This window comes from Trachurus japonicus, chromosome 1, assembly GCF_045865225.1.
Source record: "Trachurus japonicus isolate A0001 chromosome 1, Traja_1.0".
NCBI lineage: Eukaryota > Metazoa > Chordata > Actinopteri > Carangiformes > Carangidae > Trachurus > Trachurus japonicus.
In genome coordinates, this window is record NC_140907.1 from 5,160,596 (window position 1) to 5,174,405 (window position 13,810).

A 13,810-nucleotide genomic window follows, 5' to 3' on the forward strand; every position below is an offset into this window, starting at 1 on the left:
CCTTTGTGATTCGTTATTTGCAGTAAAACAGGGGCTAGAAGTAGTTCCTTCGCTTATCACAGCAGCAGCCTACTGTTAATTTGACCGGATGGCGTCTCGGATGGCGTGACAACTGACCGGTAGAGGGCAGCATCGTGACAACTGACCGGTAGAGGGCAGCATCGTGACAACCTCTATGGTGACAACTGACCGGTAGAGGGCAGCATCGTGACAACTGACCGGTAGAGGGCAGCATCGTGACACGGACCAGCGAGTGCGCTTCTCGAAATAAATAGAGCGAAGAAGATGACGATGACGTGTTTCCGCTTACGGTCCAGCCGCGGTGGAGTGATGTCGAAGATTTTGGAGAAGAAAAGACCAGACTTCAACTGACGCGCCGCAGGGCAGGCACCAAGCGAGCACTTTGTTCACACAATAGAAAAGCCTTTTATTTCCACAGGTTGAGGTGCCTCAGAAGAAAGCAATTCCGCCATGGCCAAGGTACAAGTGTTAAACGTCGCTGTACTGGACAACCCGAGCCCCTTTGGAAATCCGTTTCAGTTTGAAATAACGTTTGAATGTATGGAGGATTTGCCTGAAGGTAGGTATCGTCTTCAGTTGCATTAAGTTATAACGTTACTAGCAGTAAACTCGGAATGGGCGAGCTGGTGTTAGCTGTTCATACACGAGCTAATTTTGCTCTTCTGGTAACTATAACGCCGCGTGGAGATTGGTTTTAGCGCGAGTAAGTGACAAATGCGTCGTCTTTCTCGACGACACAGATGTTAACTGTCGTTGGAGCTCGTCAGCGACATTTCATTTGACAAGTTGTTGAAAATTGGCGCTGGCGCGTTTGTGCCCGGCGTCCCGCCCCCTGCCTGCAGTGATTGGCTCCTGGACGTTCCGCGGAGTTATTTCCGCGACGCTGATTGGTTCATCACGTTATGTTACTGTACTAACAAAAAAAACTTGACAAGTTGCCGCGAATCGCGCGTTTACACGGCAGGGAACCAGGAATAGTTTTGTTTGTTTGTTTTTTTTATATAAAGAAATAGACGGTATGTTAAACAGAGCAGCCGTTACATTGTAGAGTTGATCAAATAATGAAATGTACAGTTTTAGAACCAATAGTCAAATGGAAAAATGAAATTACTGAAGGTTACAATTTGGTGCTAAACTCTTAAACAAAAACGATGTAAGCAAGCATGACATTTTTTAATTGCTTTTTTACTGTGATGGCCACATGAGTTTTAATACTAAAACACAGCTTATTGTTGGGTTAGGTTAAGTACTTTCTTGTATGAAGGTATCTGTATCATATGCAAAGCAAACTCTTTGTTATTAATATAGAATCAGCAAAACATGTTAGCCATCTGTAGCATCAACCATAGGAAGTTTTTTTTTTTTTTTTTTTTATTAAACAAGTTTTTTTTAAATAGCACATTCTTTAGGAGACACAGGGTTACATTTAATATTCAACATTTCATCAGTAGACCCACCGAGTGTTTTATTATAATGCAATTTTGGATTTGTTGTCATGCGAGGCAAATATTCTTTGTTCCAAAGTTTAACTCAGATATTCACAAATAGATACTATGAACTAATCTGTGACAGTAAGAAAATATACATTTATTTATTAATTTAAAGGAAGGAAGAAATAAGTTAGGTGAATTATTTTCTTCTCTGGAGGAGGGTCTGGCGAGCGAGACTAGGTGAATTAAGTCAATTGTATGACTGCTGCCTTTCAGAAATATAATATTGTCATCTGCCCAATTGGCCAATTAAAAAATATTTTCCTCCAACAGAAATTCTCTTATGGTTATCCATAGTAATGTGATCAGCAAGGATCTGAGTAGCTAATAGGGACAAATAGATAGGAATTTCACAGCCTTGTCTTATTTCTCTTTTGAGGTAAAAATCTGGGCAAAGTACACTTTCTTATTACTGCCTTCATTAATACTGCTGTGAAGATTTGGTTAAAAACAGCAATGGAGTGTGTCACTTCTTACCGTTGTCTTGTACCTGTGCTGTCAGACCTGGAGTGGAAGATCATCTACGTGGGTTCAGCTGAGAGTGAGGAATACGACCAGGTCCTAGACTCGGTTCTGGTCGGCCCGGTCCCGGCTGGCCGGCACATGTTTGTGTTTCAAGTGAGTAGCCTGTAGTTACATGTTTTCTGTCAGACAGTTTGTATATTTCTGTTTCAAAAATGTGCATGCGCATCAGTGTATTATATTTTCTTTAATTTTTTGGTTTTGTCTGCTCTGGCACTATGTTAATGACAGGTTTTCTGTTTTTTGCCTTGATGAGATTTCTTCCACTTTGTGTCCCCGTGCTCTCAGGCTGATGCTCCTAACACAGGGCTGATTCCAGAGAGTGACGCAGTAGGAGTAACGGTCGCCCTCATCACTTGCACCTACCGTGGACAGGAGTTCATCCGCATTGGTTACTATGTCAACAATGAATACACAGACCCTGAGCTACGGGAAAACCCACCTCTCAAACCAGACTACACTCAGGTAAATACAACACATCCACCCGCTTTCTACTACAGCAAAGTGACTGAGAAGACAACTTTTGTGTTGCAATTATTTACAGTTTCCTCAGAAAGACAGAGGATATTGACATACATATAGAACCATGACAGGGGGGCAACAGGTGCTGCAACATAAACAAACTCTGTGACATCAATTTGTTAATTCCTGAAAAATCCACAACCTGCACGCCCCAATACCCCTAACACCAAAACAAACAAAATGGACATTTCCCTGTATCAGAAGTATGCTCCCTTAAGGCCAGACACAGCAGGCAAAATCGTTTTTTCATACACTTATCAATTTTGAGATTTTGGGCTATTTTGCTTCCATAAAATGTCTTCTTTCAAACTAGTACAAAGAAATGGTCTAAAATACACATTAAGGATGTTTATTTTACTTCACTTTGACTTGTGTCGCCTGTAGATTTCTCCTAAATTCACCAGAACTGAGCGTTCTATCGCGGCGTACTGACACCGTGTCCTAACTGGATGCGACGCGAGCGAGCGTCCGACAATCACGTCACATCTGACGCTCTCTGTCCACACTGAATCCGTGCGTCTGTTGGAATGGAAGCACATCAGCTGTGCGCTCGTCCGCTCGTCACATGGATGTATTATCAGACTGGAGACGTAACTACCCGGTTAAAAGATGGGTGGATACTAAGTGTGTGCCTTTTAAACAGAAAACAAGTTTCTTGAAATATATAGCCAACAGCAAGTTGTATCTATAGTGTAGGAACACGAGTAGCAAAAACATAATGAAGGGTTTTCTGTAACATTATAAGACGGCGCACCGCCCCCCGCCCAAGATGAATGAAGAGGCTATTAAAAAAAAAAAAGTCCACTATAGTCTCCTTGAAGCGGCCGTTATGTGTCGCACACACTGGGGTGAGCAGCAGAGCGGCCGCACCGTGACCGCGGTCCGCTCCAACTGCCTGGTGTCCCCATTGCGCACCACGCGTCTTTTCAGTCACTCGTCCAAGTTCTCCTTTACTTTTTTTTCGAGACAACACTCATTCTCTCTCTCTCTCTTTTTTTTTTTTTTACCGGCGGTGTCCTGCTGATGTGCCCGTCTGCAGCAACCCAAACAATTGCACGTGTTACTGTTGACTGGCTCTATTCCAGCCACATGATTGGTTCGGCACGGCGCAACTCTCAATATCATTGGTTATTTGTATTGTCTGCCAAAACATGGATGAATGAAACCACGTCTCATATTTCTATCGAAGAAAAGTTATTTCACAATTTATAAGCTACTGCTTTATCGCCCAGCCCTGTTGGTGTGTAATTGTCCCCCTCCTACCTGGGAAACAGGAGGGAGACACAGCTCTAACTACACAACACGACAAGCACTGAGAGCCGCATGTTGCAGTGACGTTAAAGGACAATTCCAGGCGAATTCAACTCGGGGGTGTATTTTCCTATCATTTTAGGTCTAAAAGAATTAATCTTAAGATTTTCAGTTTAATCGCTCCTGTTTTGTGGTAGTTGCGTCTGTCCCCGCATCGCCACGGCAGCAATGAATGGGAGTGGATGTAAGTTCCGCTGTTTAGGCTGTTTCCAGCCCTCAAAGCCGCAATTTTTTTCCACACACAGCATCAGATGGCTACTCAAACATGCACCGAGAAGTTTATTTACTTCAAGCAAGCCGACATGTTTGTAAAACTAGATCTAATTCAAAGTCTCCCGGAGTCTCGCGTGAGACCCAGTTGCCGTGCTCGGTGTGTTCAGGTGCAGTGGGAAAAGCTACCGTTTGTGTCATAAACACAGGAATATCAACTCTTTACTTGCTTCAAGTAAAAAAAACTTCTCGGCGCATCTTTGAGTAGCCATCTGACGCTGTCTGTGGAAAAAAATGTACACTTCAAGCAAGTAAAGAGTTGAAATTCCTGTGTTTATGACACAAGCGGTAGCTCCTACTGTGCCTGAATACACCAGCACTGCAACTTCGGGCTCGCGCGAGACTCCGGGAGACTTTGAATTAGATCTAGTTTTACAAACATGTCGGCTTGCTTGAAGTAAATAAACTTCTCGGTGCATGTTTGAGTCGCCATCTCACGCTGTCAGTGGAAAAAAATTGCGGCTTTGAGGGCTGGAAACAGCCTAAACAGCGGAACTTACATCCACTCCCATTCATTGCTGCCGTGGCGATGCAGGGACAGACGCAACCAGTGCAGGAATTTCACGAGGGCCACGAGGGCCATGGCCCTCGTGCCCGTCCGATTTGGCCTTGTGCCCTTGAAAAAAATATCTGCCCTAAGGCCACAGTGGCCTTGATGCCCCACCCGCACTGCCCCGGTTGATTTTGCGGTTTTCTCCGTTGCCTCTTTCCTATCAACACGGCTTTGACACCTGCGTCTTTTAAGAAAGAACAATGCGTATTTTGCTGATATTCTGGCAGCAGCATCATCAGGGGTGGGTTTGATTCGAGCCTGGCATAAACCGCTCGGGCGGGCTATAACAACAGTTTGATGACCAATCTATCACCGGCCAACCAGGTGACTTCATCAAACACCCCCCACCCGCCGAACCAATCATGTGGCTGGAAAAGAGCCAACACGTGCTAAGTGTTTGGGCTGCTACAGCTGTGCACGTCAGCAGAGGAACACCGCTGGTAAAAAATAGGAAAAATAAAAAAAGAGTTTTGCCTCGGAAGAAAATGTGAAGGAGTCAAGGAGAACTCGGATGACTGACCGTGAAAAGATGCGTGGTGCGTCATTAACTCTGAAGTAACGCTAAACTTTCACAATGGAGACGCCAGACAGCTGGAGTGGACCGACGTCCGGCCGCGTTCACCCAACAAGCGGACGCGGTCACGGTGCGGCCGCTCTGCTGCTGCTGCTCAGCCCAGAGCGACTGTTGTGTTCACACCGACACAAACGCACTGCACTCAGGCGTAAAGATCAACTGTGCCGACCTGAACACTGCCCAGACCCAGGCAAGCTACTATACTAACATCTGTTTTATTTATATGATGTTGTACAATGTTCATCATTACATCTGTCATGTTTAATTTTTGACAGGAAAAAAAAAATCACAAAATAACCTTCTGATAACTTCAAATCTCACTTGTGCCAATAAGGGAATATTTAAGCTTGACCAAATAGTGATTTGAGTTAGCCTATATCGTGATATAAATTGATGTCAACTGAAAAAAATGATCGTGATAGGATTTTTTCCTCATATCGCCCAGTGCAATAGTGAACAAGTAAGATAGGAATTTCAAAACATAGCTGCATAGGACTGGACCCTTGTGCAAAAAATTAAATGCATAAATTAATTTAAAGTAGAAAATTTCTGGTTTGCTTGAGCCCGTTTTATGTATTAATTTAACAGATACCGGTAGTTAGTAAATTCATTAAAGACGTGGATTTAAAATCATTGTTTTATTTTATGGCCTTGCTCCCCTGGCTTTTGGCCTTTGTGCCCTCAAAAAATTGACAACACGAAAGGCCAAGTGGCCCTGCCCCTAAAATGACGAAATTCCAGGCCTGGACGCAACTACCGCAAAACAGGAGCGATTAAACTGAAAATCTTCAGATTCATTCTTTTAGACCCAAAATGATATGAAAATACACCCCCGAGTTGAATTCGCCTGGAATTGTCCTTTAAGATAAACCCCCCCCCCCCCCGCAAATAAGCCGACGAAAGGATGCAATTTGCCACTTAATTTCTTGTCGATGTATTATTTGCGGGGGCTTTGGTGATGGTGGAGGATCCAGACTGATTCACTGTGGACCACCACCAGTCTGATCAGGTCTGTCACAGCACGGCAGCTGCAGCACTGCCCCGCTGTCACATTACTCTCGTGTATCAGTGCAATCTCGTTTACATAAGCTGACATCAGGAGAATAATGAGACGTGACGGTAAATTAATGAAAAATTAAAGTATGATAACGTACAGATATAAATATATTTGTTTCTGAAAAAACTGTCATGATTTTGGGGGCATTCTTGGTCAAATTGAGGGCCAAATGCCCTGTGGCCGCCGCTAATGATGCTGAACGCGACGCGAGCGACAGAAATAGAAACCGGGCGTCGGGCTCTAAACGTCGCGCTGCGTCGCATCGCGGCCAGTTAGGATATTACAATAGGAAACCATTAATTTAGCAGCTGTCGCTCGCTCGCTTGCGTCGCATCCAGTTAGGACACGGTGTGAGCCGCATCTGTTCAGACTCCTGTCATATCAGGTATCGCTGTGAAGCTCTCTCTCTCCTGCACTAAGTTGTCGGTTCCAAAAATGGTCATTTCCTTTGTACCAGCAATGAATCTTAAAAGTACGAGGGAGGGTTTTATCCTAAACACGCCATCTCATTGGCTGGTGTCGTTTCCGAGAGCGTGATTCGTTTAGAAGCATCACGTGACGCGCTCTGTCCGGCTTTTCTTCTGACACGGAGGGACTTTTAAAAATGAGGAGAGGAAATCGATTCAAATCTTCACATAAAATACAACAGCAACTCTCACTTGCTAGACAACAAAAGACACAGCACAGAAACTCACCGAGCGATGAGACCCTTTACAAAGTGCGCCCTCGCGGAAGCTGTCACTCGTAAAAAAAAAACAAGTGTTGCACGGTGGCTTCTTTTACACATCAGATGTCTGAATGAACTGATGGGACATTTAATATGTCCCAATTGTGCTGGTACAGGGCTTAAAATTAACATTGATCCTCAGAATCACGGGTTCTGCAGTAGTTTACTTCTCAGTGACAGAGGTGAAACGGATGTGACACTGACATGGGCCAGAGATGACACTATTAGAAACTGAAAACATTGGTTGAGCCCAAACCTAAAGTGTTTTTCTCATTTGTTTTTTTTTAATTTTCTCTGACCTACTGGCCCACACCTGGAACTCACAATGGCCAGACACTCTTGTTTCCAGCTCTACCTCCTAAACTTAAGGCAGCTCTTTTATTTACTGACTTACATTATTGGACAAACTGATTAATCCAGGTGTGTCTGAGTAGTCACAATGGTCAGACACACCTGGATTATTAATCAGTTTGTCCAATAATGTTAGAGGGGATTGTTGATATATCATTCAAAGCCTGATTTATACAACATTTTATATCTAAAAACAGGGCGAAATTGGATTTTTTAGGGCTGGTGACAGTATTTTCTCATTTATAGAGTGATAAAAAGAGATATCCAAAATCCCCTCTGTAACAACTTCTGACTTTAATATGTCAACAAAATAAAATAAGAATTTTTTAAAGTGGCTTTATCCAATCTTCAGATTTCAGGTCTGGAAATGTACACAAATTCATGCATGTTTAATTAGATAATGTCTCATGTCCATATTTAAACATAATATTTAACAAAACATGTAATACAAAAAATAATTCTCTCAATGTAAGTGATAAACATAGAAATGGCTGTTAGTTAAATTTTTTATCCTATTCACCTGTAGTGTCTCACCTCAAGTCACTTTTATTTAATCCTCCCACCAACCATATTTTAGATTTGAGGCTAGGACAAAAAGTTAGGGGTGTCTGTGCTATTCCAGGTGAAGAAATCGCAGCCCTGTACGATAGGTACTTCCTGGCCATGTACAAAGTACCTGAGTTGCTTTCAATGATCTGCACTCAACTTGACAATGTCATCATCACAGGTGACTTTAAGGTACACATTGATGCCATAGAACTTGTGAGAGAACCAACCCATGATTAAGGTCACACTCTATAACTGGTCATTAGTAAAGTTGTTAATATTAGAAACGTCAATGTACATATTATTGACTGTGTTTTTTTTTTTTTTTCATCAGTCAGCAACTCCCAAAATTGTCCCTTTTAATTAACATATGTTGAAAAAAGATAACACAACTACCATGATTTCAAAAGGTGTGGATGATCTAAATTCCTGCACTTCTAAAATTGCTAATGTTATTAATGTCATTCATTGCTTTATTATGGTGAAATTGATCAGTGATAAGCAAAGGGAACAATGCACAAACACTCATTCTGTTAGGGGGGTGTTGGAAAGCAGAATGAAAATAGAATAAATCAAAGCTCTGCTTTTACTTTGAAATCTGTAGAGAAAGTACAAGCTAGGGTTGTGCCGATTGGCGATCCAATCGTCTATCGGCGATTGGAAGGACGATCGGCGATGTTTTGTTTTCTTGCCGATTTTACACACACACATACTCGCTACTTTTTTATTGATCTAATGCGCAATCTGTTTGTTTTGTTTTAATGAAGCCGCTTGGCTTGCTGCTTCCAACAGATACTCTGTCACATGACAGTGTTTCACCAATCAAATGCAGCTACTGGCAATGTCCAATGAGACGGAGCCAGGTAGTCATATGACCGCACACAAGATCTCTGTGGTTAACAGCGTGGCCACTCGGCCTCACATTTGAGGAAACACGTTTAGCTGGTGGTGTGGCTGTGACTAGGCTGCCAACGCCAGCCCTGTAACTGTATGTCACAGCCCGACGAGGTGTTCACTAATGCCACAAATAAATTACGTCCGCCATGAATGGATTTTTCGGCTTTCGGCAACGCAATAGCGTTCCGTTCATTGATCATAGTGCTCTTTCTCCGTTATTAGCCCTCACACACACAGAGAGAGAGAAGCACGCATGCATGACAGCAGGGCACGGTAAAAGCGATACTCATACGCCGCCCCCCCCGGTTGAACGAACAGGTCTATCAGCGATCTCCAGGGAGGGCGATTGGGACGATCTGAGAATGTCAAAATCGCCCAACACTAGTACAAGCATGTGGGATACTACATGGACTGCATTTGTGAAAAGGAACTTTTGAAATGTACAGTATATAGTTTTCTGCCGCCCTCTGGTGCTCTGTGCAGGCAACAGCAGCTTCAAGTAAAAATGTCCTGGACAGTTTTTCCTTCTATTTACCCAATGCGACAGTGTGAGTGCTATTTCTTACAAGATAGGCGTGTGTGGTTTTGAAGACACCTAGTGAAAACAACCACAAAGGCAGCTGTTTATGTCTGAAGACAGATTTTGTCACAGTGATGCCATCACAACTGTACAAGATGCAGCCACAAAACTTAGCATTTGTAATTAAATAAAGGTCAAGTTCAAAGCTAAGCATGATGTGACCTCTGCACAGCTATGGGTCAGAATGTAGAAAGATGTTGCCATGATCTTGTCATAACGGTTTAGTTGTTTTCATTTGTTCATTCGTTTGATTCATTATTCCAAGGGAAGTGGCAGTTGTGAACTCTGTTCAGGTGCATTTCATCATTTTAGCACTGGTGTCAACAAACGATTCCCCCTAGGAACATTAGTATTAAATTTCACCTTTTATGTCCATTTACTCCTATCAGGGATGCAAACAGCGCGCCGAAAAGCGAAACTCGCTTTTTTCATGACCAATTAGGTGACTTGTGTGAATCGTTCAGATCCGAAGAGTTTTTGTTTTTGGGGGGGGGGGGGTCTCAGCGTCTCAGCTGGGGTCAGTAAATGTTTTTCTAACAGGCTGACGGTGACAATCACGTGAAACTGAGGCGAACTCATTCATGGTTGTCTCTGATTATACTGATAACAGCCTACCTCCAATGCGCGACATGCGCGCTCGTTACCCAAAGCGGCGCGTAGCCGCGTGCAGTCGGTGCGACGGCGACGCTGTTTTTTCCCCCTCCGCGAACACGCACGGTTCCCTACGTTGCTGTGTCAGGCAGGTGTTTCCCACGGAGCTCTGCCCCGTTTCAGAGGTGAGGGAGAGACGTCGCCTCCGCGATGTAGAATGTGTTCAATTAAAGTGAAACTAACACATTATATATATGTCCATTACACACTGAATGAAACATCCCATGTCTTTTATTTATTCAGTTTATTTTAATAGTAATAATTATAACTAACATTCAGTGAAGACCTAAAATTCAGTATCTCCAAAATTGAAATATTGCAAAGGATCTTTTTATTTTATTTTTTTTAAGCCTATAGAAATGTTGGCCTTCTGAAAACTATGTCCATCTATAATCAATCAATCAGTACTTGGTTGGGGTTGAACTACTGGAAATTGACTTTTACATGATATTGTAATGTAATAATTTGTTAATGGTGAGCACCCCCCCCCCCCCCAGACAATTCCTCTCTTTTTTGGTCCTGACCCGTTTGCATCCCTGTCCTATTTACAGGGTTTTGATTTAAGAGCAGTACCCTGCTGGCTGTGTGTTTCACTCCATCCTTCAGTTGGTGGGGGGGGGGGATTAAATCCCAATAGGGGTGCATATATACATATTATATATATATATATATATATATATATATATATATATATATATTATATATTAGGCTACAGTCTATATATTTTACTTTTATATACAGTCACCACTGAAAGAAGTTGTGCGCTCGCAGCAGGACAGATAATCAGATGGATAATCAGTAAAGTTAATAATTTCACTTACGGTAATACTGGCCATGAATAAATTAATTTTGATGTTTCGCCTGTTATATGTCAGTGTTGCTCAAATGCAAATCTTGAATAAGTCACATTTAAAAAGGTCTTTGTCGTCTTTGTACAGAGACAATATGAGATTTGCTTGTAGCTACAGCACCTAAAAAAACCCACTGCAGCCTATCCAGCCTCGTTTTCAATAAAACACACTCGCATTCTATAATTGCGATCAGTGAAATATATAACAATATAAAACACAACTTAAAAAAGACAGTTGTTGTTGCTCTGGTTTATTTAGTTTAATTGAATAAAACTTCATATTTAAAAGTAGTGCAATTTAGAGTTGTCAGAAATTAAAAGCAGCCTCCTCTCTTGTCATATTTGCAGCAACATTGATGCTTCAGGCTGCGATCACGCTTTTTTGTATCGCTCATACTCTCTCCATTAAAACAACCTGCTGCTCTTGGCTGAAATCAGCCCGTTGTGGATCAGTTTCTTGCGGTAGTAGAATCATATGACGCCAAACGCCTCCTTTGATGTGAACGGGCACAGATCATAAAGCTGAGAGCCAGACTTAACAAACCAAGTTGATAACCAGCTTCGTAGTACCGTGTTAACTCGGGCCAGGACTTGAGGTTTTGTTGAGCTGGAACATGAACACAAAGCCTGGCCATGTTGAGCCTCCTTCGCAGTACAGACCTCAGGTCTGCTTGTGCCGACGTCAACAGCGGCAGGAGTGGCTGAAGCGGCAAAGTAACATTTGCAACACTTACGTTTTACCAGTATAAAACTTCAAGAAGGGAAATCAAAATATATTTAATAGTGGTGCAACGGATCACAGCTGATAACATGATCGCTCTCCACAGATCGGCACACAAGTGGTCCAAGGATCGATCGATTCAAATGTTTTTTCTAAATGTGTGTGTGGTGTGGGAACACGGTAAAATTTTCCATCGGTGAACGGTCCGCGGGGAGAAAAAGGTTGGGAACCCCTGCATTAAACCCTCAACAAATAACTTAAAATGTCTAAATTCTAACCGTTTAACATGAGGGCTGCCATGTTTTGATGTTGTTGTGATGTCAAGTCGGAAAATTGGAGCTCTGAAATGATACCCGATTTTCTGACCTCTAATTTCCAAGTTCGACGCCGTGCAATTCATTTTTGACAAGTTGGAGCTCGTTTTTTTCCGACTTCCGAGTTGTGTTGAACGCAGCATTATCACTCATCAGTCTAGAGTAGCCTGGAAACGGTACATTTGTGACAGAACACATTACAAGGTGTTAACTGAGTTTGAAAACTAAGTGTACACCAGGCAGGGAGGGTGTGATGTATTAATGGAAATGGAAGATTCTTTGTTATGAAATTCTGATATTTGACCCATTGTTTTTATCATGTCAGCTCCAGAGGAATATTTTGGCCTCCAACCCCCGTGTGACCCGTTTCCATATCAACTGGGAGGGCTTGGCAGACAAAATGGAAGACAGTGAGAACGTTGACCCATCCCCCAACATCAGCAGCATGCTCCCTCCATCCTGTATACCAGGAAAGATGCCATCTCTTGGACTGATTCCAGACAACTCGATGGACTGCATGTAAGAATAATCAGATTAACATAATGGACATGAAACTCTTCTTATCCGTACACTCAACCACATCGCAAACACACATTTGGACAAGGAGGCCGTGAATGTATCGATGTAACATGGCCATGAAGAAGACACATGGACATGGCAGCAAATGCACTCTTTTTATATAGCATAAACAAATGGGATGGATCTGGAAGTGTTTTTTGTTTTTCTGCCCACTGTCTATTTCAACACACTGAGAGATCAACACAACCAGCATTGCCTTGTTTCATGTATCATGGTAAAGATGAGCCAAGAGAGAAAACTTTAGAGTAATTGGTGTGAGGCTATCTAAGACAAGACCGGAAACTTGCCAAGTCATACACGTACACTGATGTTGACTTGTCTGGTATCCTTACTGTGCTGCTCATTTAGCGCTGTACAGTGCAGATCCAAGCTATGGGCAGTACTCTGTGTGGAAGAATAGTGTAGCAGTAGCTTGCATTATTCTGAAGGTGTGTGCCATCTGATGTAAACCAGTAGCATCTGGAGCATCTCTGCAAACAAATCTTGGCTTTCCAATATGGCCCATGTTCAGGGGTGTGTTGCATAAGCTAGTGTTACTTGCATTTAGCTGAAGAGCTTATGCAGAGTACTGTGTTCTCACAAGTTTAACTCTTGAGTTTGTCCCGATGATTAAGTAAATCTGCTCTCAACAGGTTCCAGTTCAGAAAAACGTTTTCTAAAATGTCACATACAACGTTGGTAATGAAGCACAAAACATGGAGATGTGATGGAGAAGACATGGATGCTATATTACAGTCAAGTTGTTTTTGATAAGTTAGGATTACTGTAAATAATGTTAACCAAGTGCTTATTTTGCCTTTAGGATAAAAAGCCTTATTTTCTTTATGTACTTACTATATATATTCTGTCTCTGTATCTGTTACACATGGGTCAATAAAGTTTGTTTTGTGGATTACGTGCTGCATTCTGGTAATCACCACATCTTACACTGCTGCTTACCATCGTGACTGGTGAGGAAAGAAGCACAGCAACAGCATGGAGACTCAGCTTGTCAGTGAAGCGCCTGCGTGCGGGCATGCATTGACCCACTCTTCCCCCTCCCCTCTCTGCCTCCTTTCTGTTTTCCAATTTCATTCATAAAATACAGCAGCATCACACCACCATCTTCACTCTAGCCTCATGTTGCTGGGCAACTGCAGCACAAAAGGGAGGGGAACTGTCTGCTCACCCGTTTTATCTCTCAGTTGAAGCGACCAACTCCTCCATCCATCCATCTGTTACTTTTGTCTGTTTTTCACATGTCTACACTGCTAAGCAAGACTCTGAATGGTAAG

At 42.6% G+C, this 13,810-nt stretch overlaps 1 protein-coding gene across 1 annotated transcript; it reads left to right on the forward strand.

Annotated features, from left to right (window-relative positions):
- The first annotated feature begins 293 nt into the window (after positions 1-293).
- On the forward strand, positions 294-13,428 carry LOC146991259 (histone chaperone asf1b-B-like). The gene is made up of 4 exons (XM_085800171.1): positions 294-580; positions 2,014-2,129; positions 2,322-2,498; positions 12,283-13,428. The coding sequence occupies exons 1-4, from the start codon at positions 472-474 to the stop codon at positions 12,478-12,480; spliced, it is 600 nt and encodes a 199-aa protein (XP_085656297.1). The 5' UTR covers positions 294-471; the 3' UTR covers positions 12,481-13,428.
- Positions 13,429-13,810: the final 382 nt, after the last annotated feature.

Excerpts from the sequence above, each read along its gene's own strand:
- LOC146991259 (XM_085800171.1), top strand. The coding sequence starts at position 472 with ATGGCCAAGGTACAAGTGTTAAACGTCGCTGTACTGGACAACCCGAGC. Across the intron at positions 581-2,013 it reads TATGGAGGATTTGCCTGAAG|ACCTGGAGTGGAAGATCATC; the intron begins GTAGGTATCGTC and ends CTGTGCTGTCAG. Across the intron at positions 2,499-12,282 it reads TCAAACCAGACTACACTCAG|CTCCAGAGGAATATTTTGGC; the intron begins GTAAATACAACA and ends TTATCATGTCAG.